The following is an 18,118-nucleotide window of genomic DNA, read 5'->3' as shown; positions in this document are numbered from 1 at the left end:
AAGCATCTGAATTTATGTTCAAAGTAGTGATAGTGATTTTTGTTAAGTGCCCTTCAAATACGCAAGATTTGTGTTGATATGCTTCTTACCTGAATATACACCTAACAATGACTATATATAACTAACTAAAACATACATACATACACATTCATACAAGGTCACACACTTATCGATGCAACTAATTAACTAGTAAAGTCGTTTTTGCTTATTTTTGGGTGTGCTTGACTTGTGCTGACCTGTAAATCTAATCAATTACACCAATTTGCATGGAGGCAAGAAATGTACAAGACCCGGTAACATGTGAGTGTCAATTACTCTACGCATACAACTGGATTCATGCTTATCTATGTCGTCTTAGGGTGTGTTTGTTTTGGGTGACCACTTGTTGAAAATACAAAAAATAAAATTATTTCTGGAAAAAACTAAATTTTTTTAATACATTTAATATTATTGGAAATTTAAAATATCTTATTGTTTATAAACAATTTTTCTTTTGTATTTTTAACAAATACCCTTAAAATAGTCAAAAGAAGACTCCTTTTAAGATATATATTAAAATATAAAATATATTTTAAAAATAAATAAAATAATATATGTATTTATATATATATTCTTCTAGTAGGAGAATTCAATTCTACCCTAAAATTACCATTGATTCAGAACTCATATTGCATAATTACCTTCATTGTTGATTGTTTTTTGATGATTTAAATTGTGTAATTTCATTGGAGAGGTTGATCTATAAATTTATAAGGGTTAATCATTTTGTAGGATTTTATCGTTTTATATATTTATAATTCAAAATTTATTATTAGATATTTGAACTAAATAAGAATTTTCAACTAAATCCCTACTATCAGTTGACATTTAAAAAAAAAAAGATAGAATCTTCTTAAAATATTACCTCCTAAAAGTAAATATAGAGAAATAAATATTTTAAAAATGTTGAATTTTTCTTTATGAATGACAACTATTAATAGAAAATTGATTTAAAATCTTTTATTAATATAAATATTTAATTACAAAATTTTAAGTTGTCAGAATTTAATTAAAAGTTTGATAAAATTATATAGATTTATAAAATAATTAAATGAGAAATGTTATAGGACTAACATATGCTTTTTATTAAGAATAAACTATTATTTTAATTCTTAATATTTAGACTAAATCTTAATTTCGTTCCTAACGTTTGAAACGTTTTATTTTTATTCCAGATATTTTATTTCACCCTATTTTAGACTTCTAATCAAAATTAAAATTTTTTTCTTCTTAAAATATTCTTTTTTTCCATTTGATTTTCTTTTAAATAGTGACAAATGTAATTGTAACGGTCGTAAATTGTTGTAGTAATTTGAGAGCGAAAATAACAGAATAATAAGAGAAAAAAATAATAGAAAAAAATTGTATTTTTAGAAAAAAATTTAATTTTAACCAAATAACTAAAATATGATGAAATAAAATATTTTAAATAAAAATAAAATATTTTTAATATTAAAGACGAAATTATAATTTAGCCAAAACGTTAAAGACTAATGCAATAACTTACTCTTTTATTAATAGTAGCTAATATTTTTAGTCAATAATTTATTTTTATACTGTTAAAATTAGAACTAAAGTTTAAAATTTAATATTTAAATTTAGAATATTGACCCAGTATTAACGAGAAATAAAAAAATATGTTGGTATTGCTCTAATTAAACCAATGAATAATTACAAAAGATGTCGTCCCTCATAAGAGAGAATGTGAGTGACTTAGTAACCAAAAGTACAAATACTTCTTAACAACTGTATGTGTATTATTAAATATTCATGGTGCGTATTGTTGAGTAGGATAATAAAAATTTATTATATAGATACAAATTGATTCTTATATATAACATCAAATCTTGTGAAGTCAGTTAATTAATATGTATTTAAACGAAGTACTACTTTATCGCTTCAAATCTAAAGTCAGTGACATTTATTTTATATTTTAATATTCTTTTTTATATAATTTTATATTTTTAATTAAGTAATATATCACTTGTACTTATTATCTCAAAAAAATTATATCAATAATACTGCTGTTTAATTAATTTCTTTTATTATGCGCTCTAGTATTTTTATTATTATTTTTTTTTTGGTTAGTGAAAATCTTAACCAGCCCCTTAAAAAGACAACCACTTTTGTTAGCAAAACATACACTTTAATTTCTTTGATTTGGGTTTGGTTTCTTATCAAATTGAAGCAAGATGGGATGGTGAAACTGTTAATCATAGAGTTGTTTCTATGATCACGTGGAAAAGACACAAAGATTAATTGTTAACCAGATTTATGTTCTCGAATCATGGTTCATAACCAATTAAAAAAAAAAAAACTAAAGAGGACTTATAGAGAAAAAAAATTGCTATATAATATAGCATGTGAGATCTGCAATTTTGAAATGTAGCTATCAAATGCATGTGCAGTCTCTTGGAATAATAATAATAATAATAAGAAGTTAGCAATGGCATCATGGCTATTGGCTAGCTCGCCCACCCATTTTGCTTCTTTGCTGTAAGGCACAAACAATAATATGAGAGAAGGCCCTTAATTATTACTTATTATGTATACAAGTCTCATATTTTGATTCAGCCATATAAAGATTAAAATGTTGAAAAAAGGCAACCTAAATAAAAAGCAGGAAGCAGCTAAATTAGAAAAATAGAAGGGGGCACAAACTGAATCATAAATGTATATATAGGTCTGGCATCCGTCAACAACAAAACTATTAATGCTTCTCATGAACTGACATATAAACCTGCTTTATAGTAATAGTAACATTAATTTTCAGCCATATATCATGGCAAAATTTGTAAATGTACTGTTATTATAAAAATATAAGAGTTTTATATCAATATTTCAGTAATTTTTAATCGTTAATTTTAATTATAAAAAGTATATATAATTAAGATTAACGGTTAAAAATCACTAAAACATCAATATACCAGTATATTTAAAATTTTTTTTATATCACAATAGAACATGTCCGTAAATTACTTTTTTCAAATATAAATTTGGTATTTTACCAGAAAATGGTACATTTTTGTGTTTTAGAAATGTGTCTGTGTCGTCCGAAAATTGCACACAGCTATTTCTGATTTAATTTAAAAAAAAAGGAAATAAAAATTTCACCCACCAATTTTTTATTGTAATTAAAAAAAACGAAAAAAATTCATCCATCAGTTTCTAATTTTATAATTTGTTTCCATATTTTGGTAAAATTTCAAAAAAATCAATAGTTTGAAATTTCACAAAAAAGTCCCCCATATGTAAAAAACAATTTCGTTATTAAAGTCCCCCATATGTTGATCGCTCTCTAATATTTTACAAATAAAAACAATAGTTTAGAAGGTGAATATGGCAATATGCATCATAAGTAATTAGCGGTATTTTATTATACAAGCTCACTGTGGAGCCAATAACAAATAGATAATTTCAGGGAGTAAACAAATAAATGCAATTGAATTAACAAATTTTACAATTTTAAAGAATTTACCCGAGTTTATCCAAATCCACATTATTTAATGAATTAACTATTTTAGTTATCTAAAGTCTAAACTGAAATAGAATTTGAAAAGTTGCACACTAGTGAATCAATTAAACGGACATGCAAATCACATAGTAACGATAACATTGTTTTTACTTTTTACCTTAAATATCATAGACAATTGAGAATTATGTGTAACAATCAACTAATGACATGTTCGCTTAACAAAAAAATAACAGAATTTCCCTTTTGGGGGGGGGGGGGGGGGGGGGGGATACAGAAGCAAAGTAGGAAGTTCCGAAGTTGAACACAAAATCAAAATAGTAAATGAAAATTGGATAAAAAAATAACAGAATTTCCCTTTATTATAATGTAATCATGTATATTCAACATACATACTCACAAGATTGACCTATGCCTCCTGTATTTCACATAAATCATTTTAATTTTGATGACCAACAAGTGTTACATGAGTGATGAGTGCCAGGTTGCATGACATCAACATAACCAAATTAGTACCAATCCTTCTGTGTCATGTTGTGACACTTAAACACATTTGCATCTTACTGGAATTTCTTTAGTGTTTCAAGAGCAAACAAAAGTTTTTGTTCTATTCCATTCATATTGTGACACAATAACCGTATTGGGACGAGAGAGATGTTAGTTATAAGAAGGTAAGGATTTTCAAAAGGTTAAATTACTCTTTTATCCTTATAATTTTATCAAATTTATAATTAAAATTTTATATTTAAAAATTTTTTAATTTAGTTTCTATTCTTGTTTTAAATTTATAATTACATCATAACCGTTTTAAAAATATTTAATTTATCAGAATATACCAAACTTATTTGTTAGTGGTAAAATATGGATTAAAACGCTTTTGTAATGTTTACCGTTAAAAATAATCTAATTACAAATTTAAAATTAATATAGAAATTAAATTAAAAACTTTTAACATATAAAGATTTAATTACAAATTAAAAAAAAAACTATAAAATTTAATAGAGTATTTTAACTTTTAAAATTAATCATGTAATGACTTTTATGATATTTTTTGTAAAGTTAATCTGAAAAAAAAAACATATTACTATTGCGTTGCAACATGAAAGAAATAGAACGAAAACTCTCCTTTTCTCTTAGAGCACCTAAGAAATTCTTGGATTAAGATCCTCGTGAGAAATTTAGTAAAATAGTAAAATAAAGAATTAATCACTCTTATATTAAGATAATAAGACACACATTTCATAAAAATTACAAATTTAATAATGATTAACCTTTGACTTATTACTTTATCAATTTTCTCACTTTAAAAGATCTAAACTCAGTTCTTTGTACTCCAGTAATGCTGTTGAAGGGGAACCATTTGATGGACTAATTTGACTCCGAATTGACAATTTCTTGAACATGACACAATCAATCCTACAAGAATTAAATTGAGCATATACCCCAAAATAATTATAGAAGATCTGTTGAACAGAGAAAAATTTATTGAAATTTACACCATAAAAATAACAAGCCTTCAATGATTTGTATAATTAATTCTCAATATTGGGTCATTAAGCCGGTCTCCCTCCAAAACTGTTAACACAGAAAGAATAGCAAGAAGGGTAACATTACCAAGTACCAACCATAACAAAGCTTTATCCAACTAGGTGAGTCAGCTAAAATGGTAACACTACCAATCTATGCAATTTCTTATGGAGCTTTATCAAATGGTTGTGTGTCATTGTAACAAATATCCCATACATCTTCCATTGAATCCTTGGCAGCTGAACCAACACAATTGGGGTTTGAAAACAAAGATAACAAGACTCTTCTTCTAATACACTCCTTCAAGTTCCAATATATTAAATTAAATCAGCACTGAATGACATTAAATATCTCTAGAACATAGAGTAAACTTCAACAAGAGAATTGCATAACAGTTCTAATGTAGTATAAAATACAAAATAGTATCCAGCTTTTAAAAATAATTGTTTATTGTAAAGTTCCATTCTTCACCTCAGCCAATCATCGGAACATTTTTTAAGAAAAAATTATTAGTTCAATTATCATGCAATGATGATGGTATGAATATTAGGAGCACTATCGGTCACAGGAACACTGTCAATTATGTTTCCCTACAGAATTTGAATTCTGGTAACCCATATTTCTATTATTTGCTAACGAATTTGCACTCCCAAATCTAATCTTTAACATAATTCACAGACCAATGACCACTTGCCTTTAAACCACATGATATTGAGAGCAAGCTTGTTATTGTATATGGGAAGATAGAAAAAAGCCATCATATATAATAAAATAATTGATCAATTTCTTTTTTCCTTCAAACCTCAATGGATTGTCATTTAGGTGGATAGAAATTATGAACTAAGCATATGCTGACATTAGAGACAACTGAAAATATTACCAAGTCATTATATGGCAAGAAACAAGTCATACTAAGGTTTAATGAACATCAATTTGAGCATAAGAGGCCTAGGAGATTACTTCAATCTCATAATGTGAAACTTCTAAGCTTACCTTTGGTTCATCTAAGTCAAAGGAAAACCAGCAATACATGTAGTTAGGTCTGTTAGGAGCAATATATCCATTCGAATTCAAATTATCCCTCTTGGTAATTAACTCCCTATGCCTTGCATTTTTCGACCCCATCTACTAATTTAACAACCAACAAATAAATATTCAACAGAAGATGAATCACCTTAGTGAAGACAGACTAGATAGTAAATTACAACTACGCATAAGTTGCAAATTATTTTGCATTGGAATTTGGAACAACTAACATGGATGATAAGTTTGATCATGGAAATGACACTGGCATTGATCACAAACAATTTTTTTATATCATCCTTAAAAGTTGGTGGAAGTCTTTGATCATTGATCATTGATCTGGCAACTTAACTTGGCCTATCATTTTAAAGCTAGCTACTTACTTACTTGGCTGAAACTTGTACTTGTATTGATCAGATCATATCTCATGTATTTATCACATGACAAGTTATCAGATCAATAGTTGGTTACTGGTTAATGGATCCATGTAACAATAATCCATTATAGCTTACATGGGTGACTAAAGAAGATGGCGTAAACTGTAGCAAGAATATTCTTTGGCATCCAATAATCATAATAATAACAAAGGAACCCTCATTTTTATGTTTTGATATGTTTCAAAAGATTTAGGTGCAACATCGAGTGATTTATTTTGCATTCCTAATCCCCTCCAGCACCAAGTGCACTTTATAAAATTTTGAGATTAATGCTTCATGGAAGACTTTACAGAAATCAGATACTTTCTCCTCAATCAACATGTAGAATTCAGATTTAAAACAATCATGATAAGATGTGGAATGTAAATCTATTGGAAGATTTAATTGGAAGAAAAAATAAAGGTTAGGTATTAACAGAGGAAAAAAAGTAAAAGTGTACCGGTTCATGCCCTCGCAATTTGAAATGACCACGAAGTAGTTCCCGCATGAAATGACAATCACCGCTTAAATGACCAGCTCGTATCTGTTTCAACAGATTGTTGAGAAACACTGGACAGGAAAGTCATAAGATATAAAAACCTATTCAACTTAATATTTGGTGGGAAAACACTTCAGGATAGGCACCTCACTACAAGCTTGGTGAGCACAATTATTCCAATGTAAATTGACAGCACGACAGTCATCATATGCATGAATTAGCTCATGAATTATCAACTGGTTGACCTCATCTTGAAATGTCACATGGTTGCTGCACACAAATATCTGCAATCAAAGGCATTCCAATAGAGGATTAAATGAATGTTAGGTCATTGCAAATCTTGCCACATAACCAAAAAGAAACAACAACAACAACAACAACAACAACAACAACAAAGCCTTGTTTCACTAGGTGAGGTCGGTTACATAGATCAAATGACGTCATTGAACTCTATCATGTATCATGTTTACAGAGAGACCGTTTACATGTAGATCTCGTTTGACCACCTCATGGATAGTCTTCCTAGGTCTTCCTTTGCCTTTCACCCCTTGTCTATCTTCCATCTCATCCACCTTCCTGACTGGGTGCTTTGTCGGACTTCTTCTCACATGTCTAAACTACCTGAGACGCGATTCTACCATCTTCTCACATAACCAAAAAGAAGAATTGACCACAAATAGTTTATGCACTAGTATTGGCACCTTTTTTTCTTTGCAAACAAGACAATTTCATTTTATTTAAATAGTTTACACAGAACAGGTATTGGATCTTGATATAGTTTTGGAAGCCATGGCCACCTTATTAATTTGGAAAGCGCCTTTGACAAATATACAAATCATTTCCCTCTCAAAAAAAAAAAAAAATTAAAGCATTGTAAAAGCACTCCAAAATTAATAGTTAAGATCTGCAACCAAACAGTGATCCCAATCAGCCAAAATTAATAGTAGATTCAACACGATTACCATTTAAAGCAGCCAAAAATCAGCCACCGATATAAAATACACTACGAAATGCAAAATACGCATTGAAAATGAGTTAAACAACACATGTCCAGAAAAACACAATATCTGATTTGATATAGCATTTTTGAATTTGAATAAAGAGACCTAAAGAGAAAAATAAAATGTAAATGCCTAAAAGGAAATAGGTACCCCGTGAGCAGGAGCAAAATAAGCCACGCCTTTCCTCCCTTGGCAAACAACAGCTCTGAAGAAATTGTCCTTCACAGCACAGCCAGCTTCTGCCATGCGTTGCCTCAAGAACTTCACCTTTGGAACTGCCAGAAAACAATGAAAGGAAGAATCAAAATCAGCAGAACAAACACTGAAAAACGTCCAAACCAATTTAAAAGTAATCTGAATTGTGGGATTAATTAGTGAAAAGAATACGTTCAAGACTCTTTTGAATCATGGCTTGAACTTCGTCGACCGATTTGACTCCCAAAGAACCACCAGGGGAAGAAGGCTCCTGTGCCATTGGTTCGGTTCGGTTCACAAATGCTAATGAGAAGCGTAGGAAGGGGGGTTAGTTAGGGTTTGAGAAGACTTTAGTTAATAGAGGACCACACTCTGAAGATGATGGAGCGGAGGGAAAGGAGGGGCGGAAGCAGAGTGTGGAAAGCAACAGTTGTCGAGGGAGAGGGCAGAAGAGGGCTTAAGGTAAGGGTTAAAAATTAAAATTACAATTTTGAAAATTATTTAGGTGCAAATGAGAAAAAAACAAATTACATTTTGTTGTAAAATAAAAAAATATATAAAATAAATAATTCTAGTATTCACCATAACTCAATATAATAGAAATTATATATATATATATATATATATATATATATATATTACTAATATATTACTAATATACATAACAACATATATATAAAAGAGAGAAAAAAGTGTTTATATTGACTTTATAAAGAAAGATAAAGAATTGTTGTTATTGATTGTGTGTCATTTGTTTTATATCACGCTTCTATTTATATGTCCATAAAAACTATGTTTTCAAAAGTAATTAAATTTGATCTTATTTTGATAAGTTTAATTTTTATATTGAAAAAGTTAGCCTCGCAGAATTGTGAAGAAAGTCACAATTCATTAAATGGGCATCCACCCATGTATATTACAACATTCCGTTTTGGATGTCCATTTAAGATTATACCTCATTAAAACCTTACTAAAGAAAAACTTAACGAGAAAAAATTTTAGTGAAAGAAAAAGAATACAATATCCTTTGTGATGGAGACTGTCTCATTAAAAATCTTGTCAAAAAAATTCAATAGAGAGAAAAATCTGACTAAAAAAAAGAGTACAGTCTCTCCTTCTTGTCGACATTATTTTATTTCTCGAAATCGGCGCATCCCAATCTGATGTATCAATCTTTCAAAGGAGGACTTTGAAAGCGACTTTGTAAATAAATCTGCCAAATTATCGCTTGAGCGGATCTGTTTGACATCAATTGTTCCTTGATTTTGAAGGTCATGAGTGAAGAAGAATTTAGTAGAAATATACTTTATTCTATCACCTTTGATGTATTTGTCTTTAAGTTGCGCAATGCATGCTGTATTATCTTCAAACAAAACAGTTGGAGCTATCTTATGATCAATCAGTTCATATAATGACAGAATATATTAAATCAAACTATTGAGCCAAAACACTCACAACTTGCTTCATGTGTCACTAGTATTTCAGCATGATTGGAGGATGTTGCTGCTATCGTCTGTTTCGTGGACCTCCATGATATAGCTGTACCACCATATGCGAACAGGTATCCTATTTGAGATCTCCCTTTGTGTAGATCAGACAAGTATCTTGCATCTGCATAGCCAACCAGTTGTGACTTGGATCCATATAGATAAAATAATGCCATGTCAACCGTTCCATGAAGATATTAAAAGATTTGTTTGATTCCATTCTAATGTCTTCTAGTTGGAGAGGAACTATACCTTGCTAGTAAGTGATGTGTGAGCATCTTTTCTATATTTTCTTATTATTTTAGATATGAATTTATTGAGTTTTATTTAAATTTTAGTATTTGAAGCCTATTTGGATGTTACTTTGAGGCGCATTGTGGTTTTATTAATTTTAGGAAAGATTCGGGTGAGTTTGATAGAGTTCATGCATAAGAAAAAGGAAGAAAGTGAATGTTGTCAATCCTGATCTCCTTGCACTCCAACTAGCATAAATTGAACTACAGAGGTCCAATTGATACAGTTTTAGCGGCATTAGAAAGCTAACTTTCAGAGCTTTCTAAAGATATATAACAGTTTATAATTTTCTTCTAGTATCACGGCGCTAATCGCCAATATTGACGTTTAGTGCCAAGTACCTCGTAACTAGCGCCCAAACCACTATCTTGTGGGGCATTAAACGCCGCAGGAAGGCAACAACAACTAGAAGCTTATTGCCTCCAGGGGCGCTAAACGCCAGTAGCGCAGATCCAACTTTAAGAAAAAGGTTTTATTAGTTAGATTTGAGTCATATTTATCTTATTTTATTTTATTTTGGTTATTTTTATTTACAAACAAAATATTTTAGGTTTAGAATTTATTATTTTATTTTAGTTTCAAATCAAATTAGGTTATGTATAAAAGGGAAAAGATTCAGCCTTTTGAGGCTCATCAATCATCTCTCTTCGGCACTTTCACAACTTCTGAACCCTAGTTATCTCTCTAAGTCATGAGCCACTAAACCTCCTTGGTTAAGGTTAGGTGCTCTGTTTATCTCTATGGATTAAAACTATTATTGTTTTATTTTAATTAATGTATTGAACAGTTTTAAGGATTACTTTCGTTCTTCATCTTATGAATTTGGGTAGATCGAAAGAATAACACATATTCTATATGCATTCTTGTGATTCTCGGAAGAGTTATGTCACTTGAACACTAGCTTGAAAGTAAACTCCTCCTAAATTGCTAATTACTTAAACTTAACAGGATACGTGACATATAATCCTCTTATATTTGGGTAACTAGGGTTTTGTGGCTGATAAACTAGAATTGAACCTAACCTTCTAATCTATATAAGTGACTAAGATATTGGCAGTTGATTAGGTTAGAGGAGACTAGACCACTAAGAAATCAGGGTTTAGTCAATTACAGTTTGCCATGAAATGAATCTTGTATGATTAAAATAGTTAGTAAGAAAACTTAATCCGAAAGAATAAATAACTCTGAAACCTTAACTGGTTTCTCTCATATGTTTTACACCAATTCCACTGTTCATTTTTCTACTCTCTGAATTTATATTTAATGCGATTCACAACACTCAAAACACCACTTTCTGCTTGCCTGATTAAGTGATTCATTCGACTATTGTTGCTCAGTTCATTAATCCTCGTGGGATCGACCCTCACTCATCTAAGGTATTACTTGGAACGACCCGGTGCACTTGTCGGTTAGTTTGTAGATATTGAAAAATTGCCGACCAAGTTTTTGGCGCAATTGTCAGGAATTAACTGTGATTGACAACTAACCGTTATCTGATTGCTTAGATTAGACGTTCTTAGTTTTTATTTCTTATTTATTTTTGTTCTTTAAATTTTCGAAAATTTAGTTTTATTTTATTTGAAAATTTTCTTTTAGTTCCTGAAATTAAGTTGGGTGTCCCTTAGTTGTTTTATTTTTCCTAGTAGTTTTACTTATTGAGTTCGAAACTTTGTGTCCTATTTTTGCTTATTAGTTGTTTGAATTTTCTGTTTAATTTATTCACTTATTTTGTTTTATTTCTTTTACACATGTTATCTCACCGGGAATTCTCTTCACTCTGACGTAGAGAATCCCACCTTTTCATTGTTTTCTGTTGTTTATGAGCAGAAACAAGAACAAAAATATCTTCTAGACTTTGATCTTGAAATTTAGAGGAGCTTGAGAAGGCGTTTACCGCAGGCTAGAGCTCAGAAAGTCCATGAGAATCTCAAGTATCATTTTGACAAGGAAGTTGAAAAGCTCACTATGGATCCCAACAACAACAATCTTGTTAATCCGAATGCTCTTCATGGTCCTAATATTCTTGAGAAACCCAGAAGAACACTTGGTTCATATACTGCTCCTAGTCCTAATTTCTCTGGGAATAACATAGTTGTACCCTCTGTGGCTGCTAACAACTTTGAGCTGAAGTCTCAATTGATTTTTCTGGTCCAACAAAATTGCCAGTTTCATGGACTCTCGCAAGAAGATCCAACTATGTTTATTTCTAATTTTCTATAGATCTGTGACACTGTGAAGACTAATAGTGTTCAACCTGACGTTTATAAATTGCTCCTCTTTCTGTTTGTTGTATGGGACAGAGCCAAGTAGTGGCTTGATGCACATCCTAAGAAGAGTTTGGATACTTGGGATAATTTGGTCAATAGGTTCTTGACCAAGTTCTTTCCACCCCCAGAAGCTGACTAAGCTAAGGATAGATGTTCAAACTTTCAGGTAGAAAGAGGGTGAATCTCTCTATGAAACTTGGGAGAGATATAAGTTGATGCTCAGAAAATGTCTTCCTAACATATTTTCGGACTTGATTCAGCTATAAATCTTTTATGATGGAGTCTTTGAGACCGAAAAAATGTCTCTAGATAATTCTGCAGGCGGATTCCTTCACATGAAGAAGACTCCTGAAGCGGCTAATGAGTTGATTGAGATGGTTACTAACAACCAATATTTGTACTCTTCTGAGAGGACCTCAGTGAAGAAAGGAGTCATGGAGTTGGATGCATTGGATACAATTCTTGTTTAGAATAAGGCCATGTCTCAACAGATTAATGCTATTACTCAACACTTGAGTGGGATGGAAGTTTTAGCCATCAGTGCTCAAGACACTTCTTATAACATGAGTGGTGGCTTCACTCAAGGTGAGAATTATGAGTATGGCCAGTTTATTCCTGAACAGGTTAATTACATGAAAAATTCTTCTAGAAACTCCAACAATGATCCCTATTCCAAGACACTCAATTAAGGGTGGAGGAATCACCCAAACGTTGTGTGGAGAGACTAATCTTAGAGGCTACCGAATTTCAACAAAAATTCTTAGGGCGGTTTTAATCATAACAACTTCAACAACCGTCAGTTTTAGCCCTCTCAGCCACAGTAAGCACCCTCTCAGCCTCAAAATGCTCATGACTTGGTGCCTATAGTTACAGAGCCCTCCAAGAGTACTCTAAGTTTCATATAGAAAACCAGAGCTTCACTTAAGGACTTGGAAGTTCAGATGAGTCAACTAGCCACAATAGTTGCTGAAATTGATCAGAGGTCCACCAACACCCTTCCTAGTAACACAATTCCAAATTCAAGAGAGGAGTGCAAGGTTATCTCCTTAGTAAGTGGACTAGTGATAGGTGAAGAAGCACAAGTTACTGAGGAGCCGGTTGAAGAAGAAGCTCCAGAGAAGGCTGAAGATGCTGTAGCACACTCCCCTATAAGGCATCTGGATAATCCCGTTCTAGTTGATCTTAAGAAACATCTGGTGTTGCCTAAAGCACCTGAGTATAAGCTTAAGATGCCATATCCTCAGAGGCTCCAAAAGGATACCAAGGACAAGCAGTTTTTAAAGTTCCTGAAAGTTTTCAGAAAGTTGCAAATCAATGTTCCTTTTGCTGAGGTTTTGGAGCAAATGCCTCTCTATGTTAAATTTATGAAGGAGTTGCTTTTCAAGAAGAGAACTTTAAAGGGGGATGAGACAGTGGTCCTGACCAAGAAATGTAGTTCCATAATTCAGAGTAATTTGCCAAGGAAGATGCCTGATCTAGGAAGCTTTTAAATTCCATGCACTATTGGGAGCACAACCTTTAAAAAAGCTTTGTGTGATCTAGGCGCAAGTATCAATTTAATGTCCTTGTCTGTGATGAAGAAGTAGCAAATCAAAGAATAACAACCAACAAGGGTAGCATTATAAATGACAGATAAATCCTTGAAGCATGCACATGAAATAGTAGAGAATATCTTGGTCAAAGTGGGCAAGTTCTTCCTCCCAGTAGACTTTGTAATTCTTGACATGAAAGAGGATGAAAATACCTCTATAATCCTAGGAAGGCCATTTCTAGTCACTGGGAGAGCTATGATTGATGTAGAGGAAGGTGAATTGATTCTAAGGGTGCATGAAGAGCAGTTGAATCTTCAAGGTTTTTAAACCCATAGATCATTTAAATGAAGAAGGCAATTGCATGAAGAATCAATACAAATTTCCCCTGATGATGCAAAATAGAGTTTGCAGTTCAAGCCTCCTTTAGTGAGAATCAATACAATTCTCCTTTACATCAAATCTAAGTTTGGTGGTGGGTGTGTGTCATCCACCAAGGAGGAGGTTTCCAAGAAGAAAGTACCCAAGGGATGGAGAAACAAAAAGATCCCACTGAAGATTTCTCACCAGGGATGAAAGTGGTGTTAACTCAAAGTCCAGTGTTACCTCATACAGTGAACAGGATCCTCTATCTTGAGTATATTAAGTTAATCCATGAAAACACAGGGAGACGATTCACAGTGAGCTGCGAGGAGTTGAAGCACTATGATCATCCCCCACCTTAACAAGAAATCGAGTGTCAAGCTAATGACGTTAAAGAAATGCTTGTTGGGAGGCAACCCAACCGTTAGTATCTTGTGGTGTTGTGTTCATTTTGATTTTTATTTATTTATGATTCTTATACATAGTTTTCTTTGGTTTATTTACGTTTGTGGTCATGCGAAGTGTTTAGAATAGGAACAAGAGAAATCTGAAGGAAGAACAGAACACCCTAGAGAGGAGTTCATTCGGGTGCTTTGGCGCTAAACGCCAGGCTAGGCATTCAGCGCCAGAAATGGCACAAATTTCAAGGGAGTTTTCTATTTAGATGGCGTTAAACGCCAGGGTGAGCATAATTCAAGGAGTTTTCACGTCGACACTGGCACTAAACGCCAAGGTGAGCGTTTAGCACCAAAAATGTCATTAAAAGTTGACTAGCTTTTGTTTGCTTGGTGCTAAACGCCAGGAGCGGTGTTTAGCACCCAAGATGGCATCATTTTCAACAAGCTTTTTGAAGAAATCTCTTTACCTTATATCTTTACTTATCTGTACACCTTTTATGTCCCTCCTCGTTCCAGTTTTTCTTTGCTTGGGGACAAGTAAACTTTTAAGTTTGGTGTTGTCGAGCAAGCTCTCCATTTATCTTATTATCAATGGCACCAAAAAGGGGTGAATCATCTTCACAGAGGGGCATCCACCATGACAACTGAGGTGGTTTAGTTCCTTTTACGCTATTTCTCTATTTCAGTTCTTATATTATTGTTTATCTCCTGTTTTCTAGTGCTTTATAGTGTCTTTTGCATGATTCTATTTAGAGTCAGTACTTCTATTTACACTTAGTCGTTTTAATTGTCTTTAAATATCTGCTTTTGAAGATGTGTCATGTATGCTCACTGAGCTTAAAAAAAGAAAAAAAGAAAATGAAAAGAAAAGTTGTGTAATTTTATGAGAACTTGAGTTTATATTCTAAACTATCTTATTTATTTAGATGTGGTGGTATTTATCTGTAGTTTTGAATGCATGAAAAGAATAGTGCATAATTGAGTTTGGAGTTAAGATTGTTAATTCATGAGGTACATGAATTTAGAGAAGTATTATGAATTCTCTAAATGAAACAAGAACATTGATCCTTGAAGCAAAACAGACAGCAAAATAATAATAATAATAATAATAATAATAATAATAATAATAATAAAAAATAAGGTCCAAGGGTCTAAGCATTAATGGCTAGGAAGGTCAAATGTGATTAAAAACTCAAAGAGTTATTTTCCTAGCCACATGCTTGTGGTGTGAATGTGTCAAGGAATAATTCTTGAGATAGAGCACTAATAGTCAAAACCAAGTACAATTATAAAGTATACCAAAGGCTTTGAGCACCACTGACTGGGAAAAATTAGAACTCAAAGAGTTTCCCAATTAAGTGCTTGTGGTGTTTTTGTGTCAAGTTAAGCTTGAGACAAAACATTTTAGAGTCACAGCTAGGTTCAAGGTGCAAAGTACCAAAGAAAAGATAAGAAAAAGTTGTGTTCAAGGATTAATCAAAAGTTAAAAAGGAAGAGAATTCATAATATTATCCGAGTTCTAGTTCTGAATGACATTGACATTTTCTGAGCTTCAAAGGACAGTGAGATGCCAAAACTATTCAGGATCACAGTGTTATCAACCCCACTCAGTGAATGGATAGGAGCTTAACTGAAAACTCAATTCTTGGGCAATTTCACTTTTCAGTCCTATATTGTTTTTAGTTGCTTGAGGACAAGCAACAATTCAATTTTGGTGTTGTGATGCGTGAGCATTTTTTCTATATTTTCTTATTATTTTAGATATGAATTTATTGAGTTTTATTTAGATTTTAGTAATGGAAACCTATTTGGATGCTACTTTGAAGCGCATTGTGGTTTTATTAATTTCAAGAAATATTCGGGCGAGTTTGACAAAGTTCGTGCAGAAGAAAAAGAAAGAAAGTGGATGTGGTCAACCCTGACCTCATCGCACTCTAACGAGCATAACTTGAGTTATAGAGGTCCAATTGACATAGTTTTAGCGGAATTAGAAAGCCAAATTCCAGATTTTTCTAACAATATATAATAGTCTATACCTTTCTTCTGTCATCACGGCGCTAAATGCCAATGTCAGCATTTAGTGCCAGGTACCTCGTAACCAGCTCTCAAGCCATTGCTTCGTGGGGCGCTAAACGCCAATTCAGTAGCGCTGATCCAACTTTAAGAAAAGAGCTTCATTAGTTAGATTTGGAACATATTTATCTTATTTTATTTCATTTTGGTTATTTTTATTTACAAGATAAATTGAGATAGGTTGGTGAATAAATATGAGATAAGTTGATAAAACCACTCAAATTAACACAAGATAAATCACAAAATTAGAATTTATCAATGTGGTAGAAAAAATTTACTGCACAATAACAATTTTATTTTGTATATTTTTCATCTTAATTTTTTTTAAGTTCACACTATAAAAAATGCACTGAAAATTGTCGAATTTGAGAAGGCTATTACTGGCGATTTTACTGTTGGATTTTACAACGGTTAGCTTGACAGTTTTGTAGAGTTGTTAACAATACCGTCGGGATGAAAAAACTGTCCAAAAATCTGACAGTAACAGATGGCGCGAATTCAATTTAAAATTCATGCCTTTTATCATCGGACATTATGTTGGAAAAACTCGAGAGTAATGTTGACCTAAGATTTTCTTTCTTTAGATATGTTAATTGTTTAAGTTTTATCCCGAACTTACTTTTCCTAGAATAAAGGTTTAGGACGGATGTGGGAGAAGGCTGCATAGTGACGCCTTCTCAAAATTCTTATTTACTGAAAAATTGCAACGTAATAAGGAGATGTACACTAAATAAGGGTGGCAGACGGACTAGCCCTCCCCTCCCTTCCCTGTCCTGCCTAATGAGGTGGTTTCAAATCTCTACCCCAATCCTGTGTAACGGCGGGTTAGCAAACTTCTCTTTTTTCTTTTTTTTTTTTCGAAAAAATTATTAAATTATTATATATTAAAAATATATAATTTCACAAATATTTCAATAAACTTATAATTTCGAAAGACATCAAAAAATTATAATTTTTAAATTCACAAACACTAAAATCTTTATAATTCTAAATATCTAATAAACATAATCATCAACCAAATTTTTTAAAACAAAATAATAAAACTAACATTGTCCAAAGTAAAATAAACATTGTCTAAGTTTCTAATCAATCAAACATAGTCCAAATTATAACTTTTAACATTGGGTTTATTATGCTGGGTCGGATTTATAATATTAATATGGGTCTAAGTAATTTTTTATTGGAACTAAAAAAAATAGAATGGCGGGCCCACCAGGCAAGCCCGCTGAAATCCGCCAAAACCCATGTATTAGGCAATGTGGGTTAGGCGGCTTTTCTATTATAGCAGTCTCAAATTTCTAACCCGATCCGTCTTTTTCGACGAGTTATGCGAGCCAGCCTAGCGGGTTTCAGTTCGTTTGCCACCTTTAGTACTAGAACGGATAGGATTTCATGTTTTCTTGAATATTTATTTGTTTTAAACTGTAAAAACTGAGAAAAAATTTTTTGGAGTCTCCAAATTAAGGAGAAACTTTGCCGAATTTTAGTTAAAACTGTGTAAACACATATTTTGTTTGTAAAAGGTAACAACTATA

The 18,118-nt window shown here is 32.0% G+C and overlaps 1 protein-coding gene across 3 annotated transcripts; it reads right to left on the bottom strand.

The window, feature by feature from the left end:
• Nucleotides 1-5,019: 5,019 nt before the first annotated feature.
• LOC130947994 (mitochondrial inner membrane protease ATP23-like) lies at nucleotides 5,020-8,605 on the bottom strand. 3 transcript variants are annotated; one of them, XM_057876704.1, is made up of 5 exons: nucleotides 8,365-8,605; nucleotides 8,128-8,252; nucleotides 7,123-7,260; nucleotides 6,938-7,021; nucleotides 5,020-5,338 (listed from the first exon to the last, which is right to left on the bottom strand). In XM_057876704.1, exons 1-5 carry the CDS (start codon nucleotides 8,450-8,452, stop codon nucleotides 5,204-5,206), a joined length of 570 nt encoding a protein of 189 aa, XP_057732687.1. In that variant the 5' UTR covers nucleotides 8,453-8,605; the 3' UTR covers nucleotides 5,020-5,203. The 3 variants fall into 3 exon arrangements, with proteins under 3 accessions (XP_057732687.1, XP_057732688.1, XP_057732689.1); XM_057876705.1 differs by having other exon boundaries at nucleotides 5,020-5,277; XM_057876706.1 differs by having other exon boundaries at nucleotides 5,020-5,086.
• Nucleotides 8,606-18,118: the final 9,513 nt, after the last annotated feature.

This window comes from Arachis stenosperma, chromosome 9 (assembly GCF_014773155.1).
Source record: "Arachis stenosperma cultivar V10309 chromosome 9, arast.V10309.gnm1.PFL2, whole genome shotgun sequence".
Taxonomy (NCBI): Eukaryota; Viridiplantae; Streptophyta; class Magnoliopsida; order Fabales; family Fabaceae; genus Arachis; species Arachis stenosperma.
The sequence above is the reverse complement of the archived record's forward strand: the minus strand, read 5'-3'. Positions and strand labels throughout refer to the sequence as shown.

Bases quoted from the DNA above. Each gene is read 5' to 3' on its own strand.
- LOC130947994 (XM_057876704.1), bottom strand. From the start codon at position 8,452: ATGGCACAGGAGCCTTCTTCCCCTGGTGGTTCTTTGGGAGTCAAATCG. The intron at 8,253-8,364 runs GTATTCTTTTCA...GTTTTCTGGCAG, and splicing joins GATTCAAAAGAGTCTTGAAC to TTCCAAAGGTGAAGTTCTTG. The intron at 5,339-6,937 runs GTACACTTTTAC...TGGAACTTGAAG, and splicing joins AATTGCGAGGGCATGAACCG to GAGTGTATTAGAAGAAGAGT.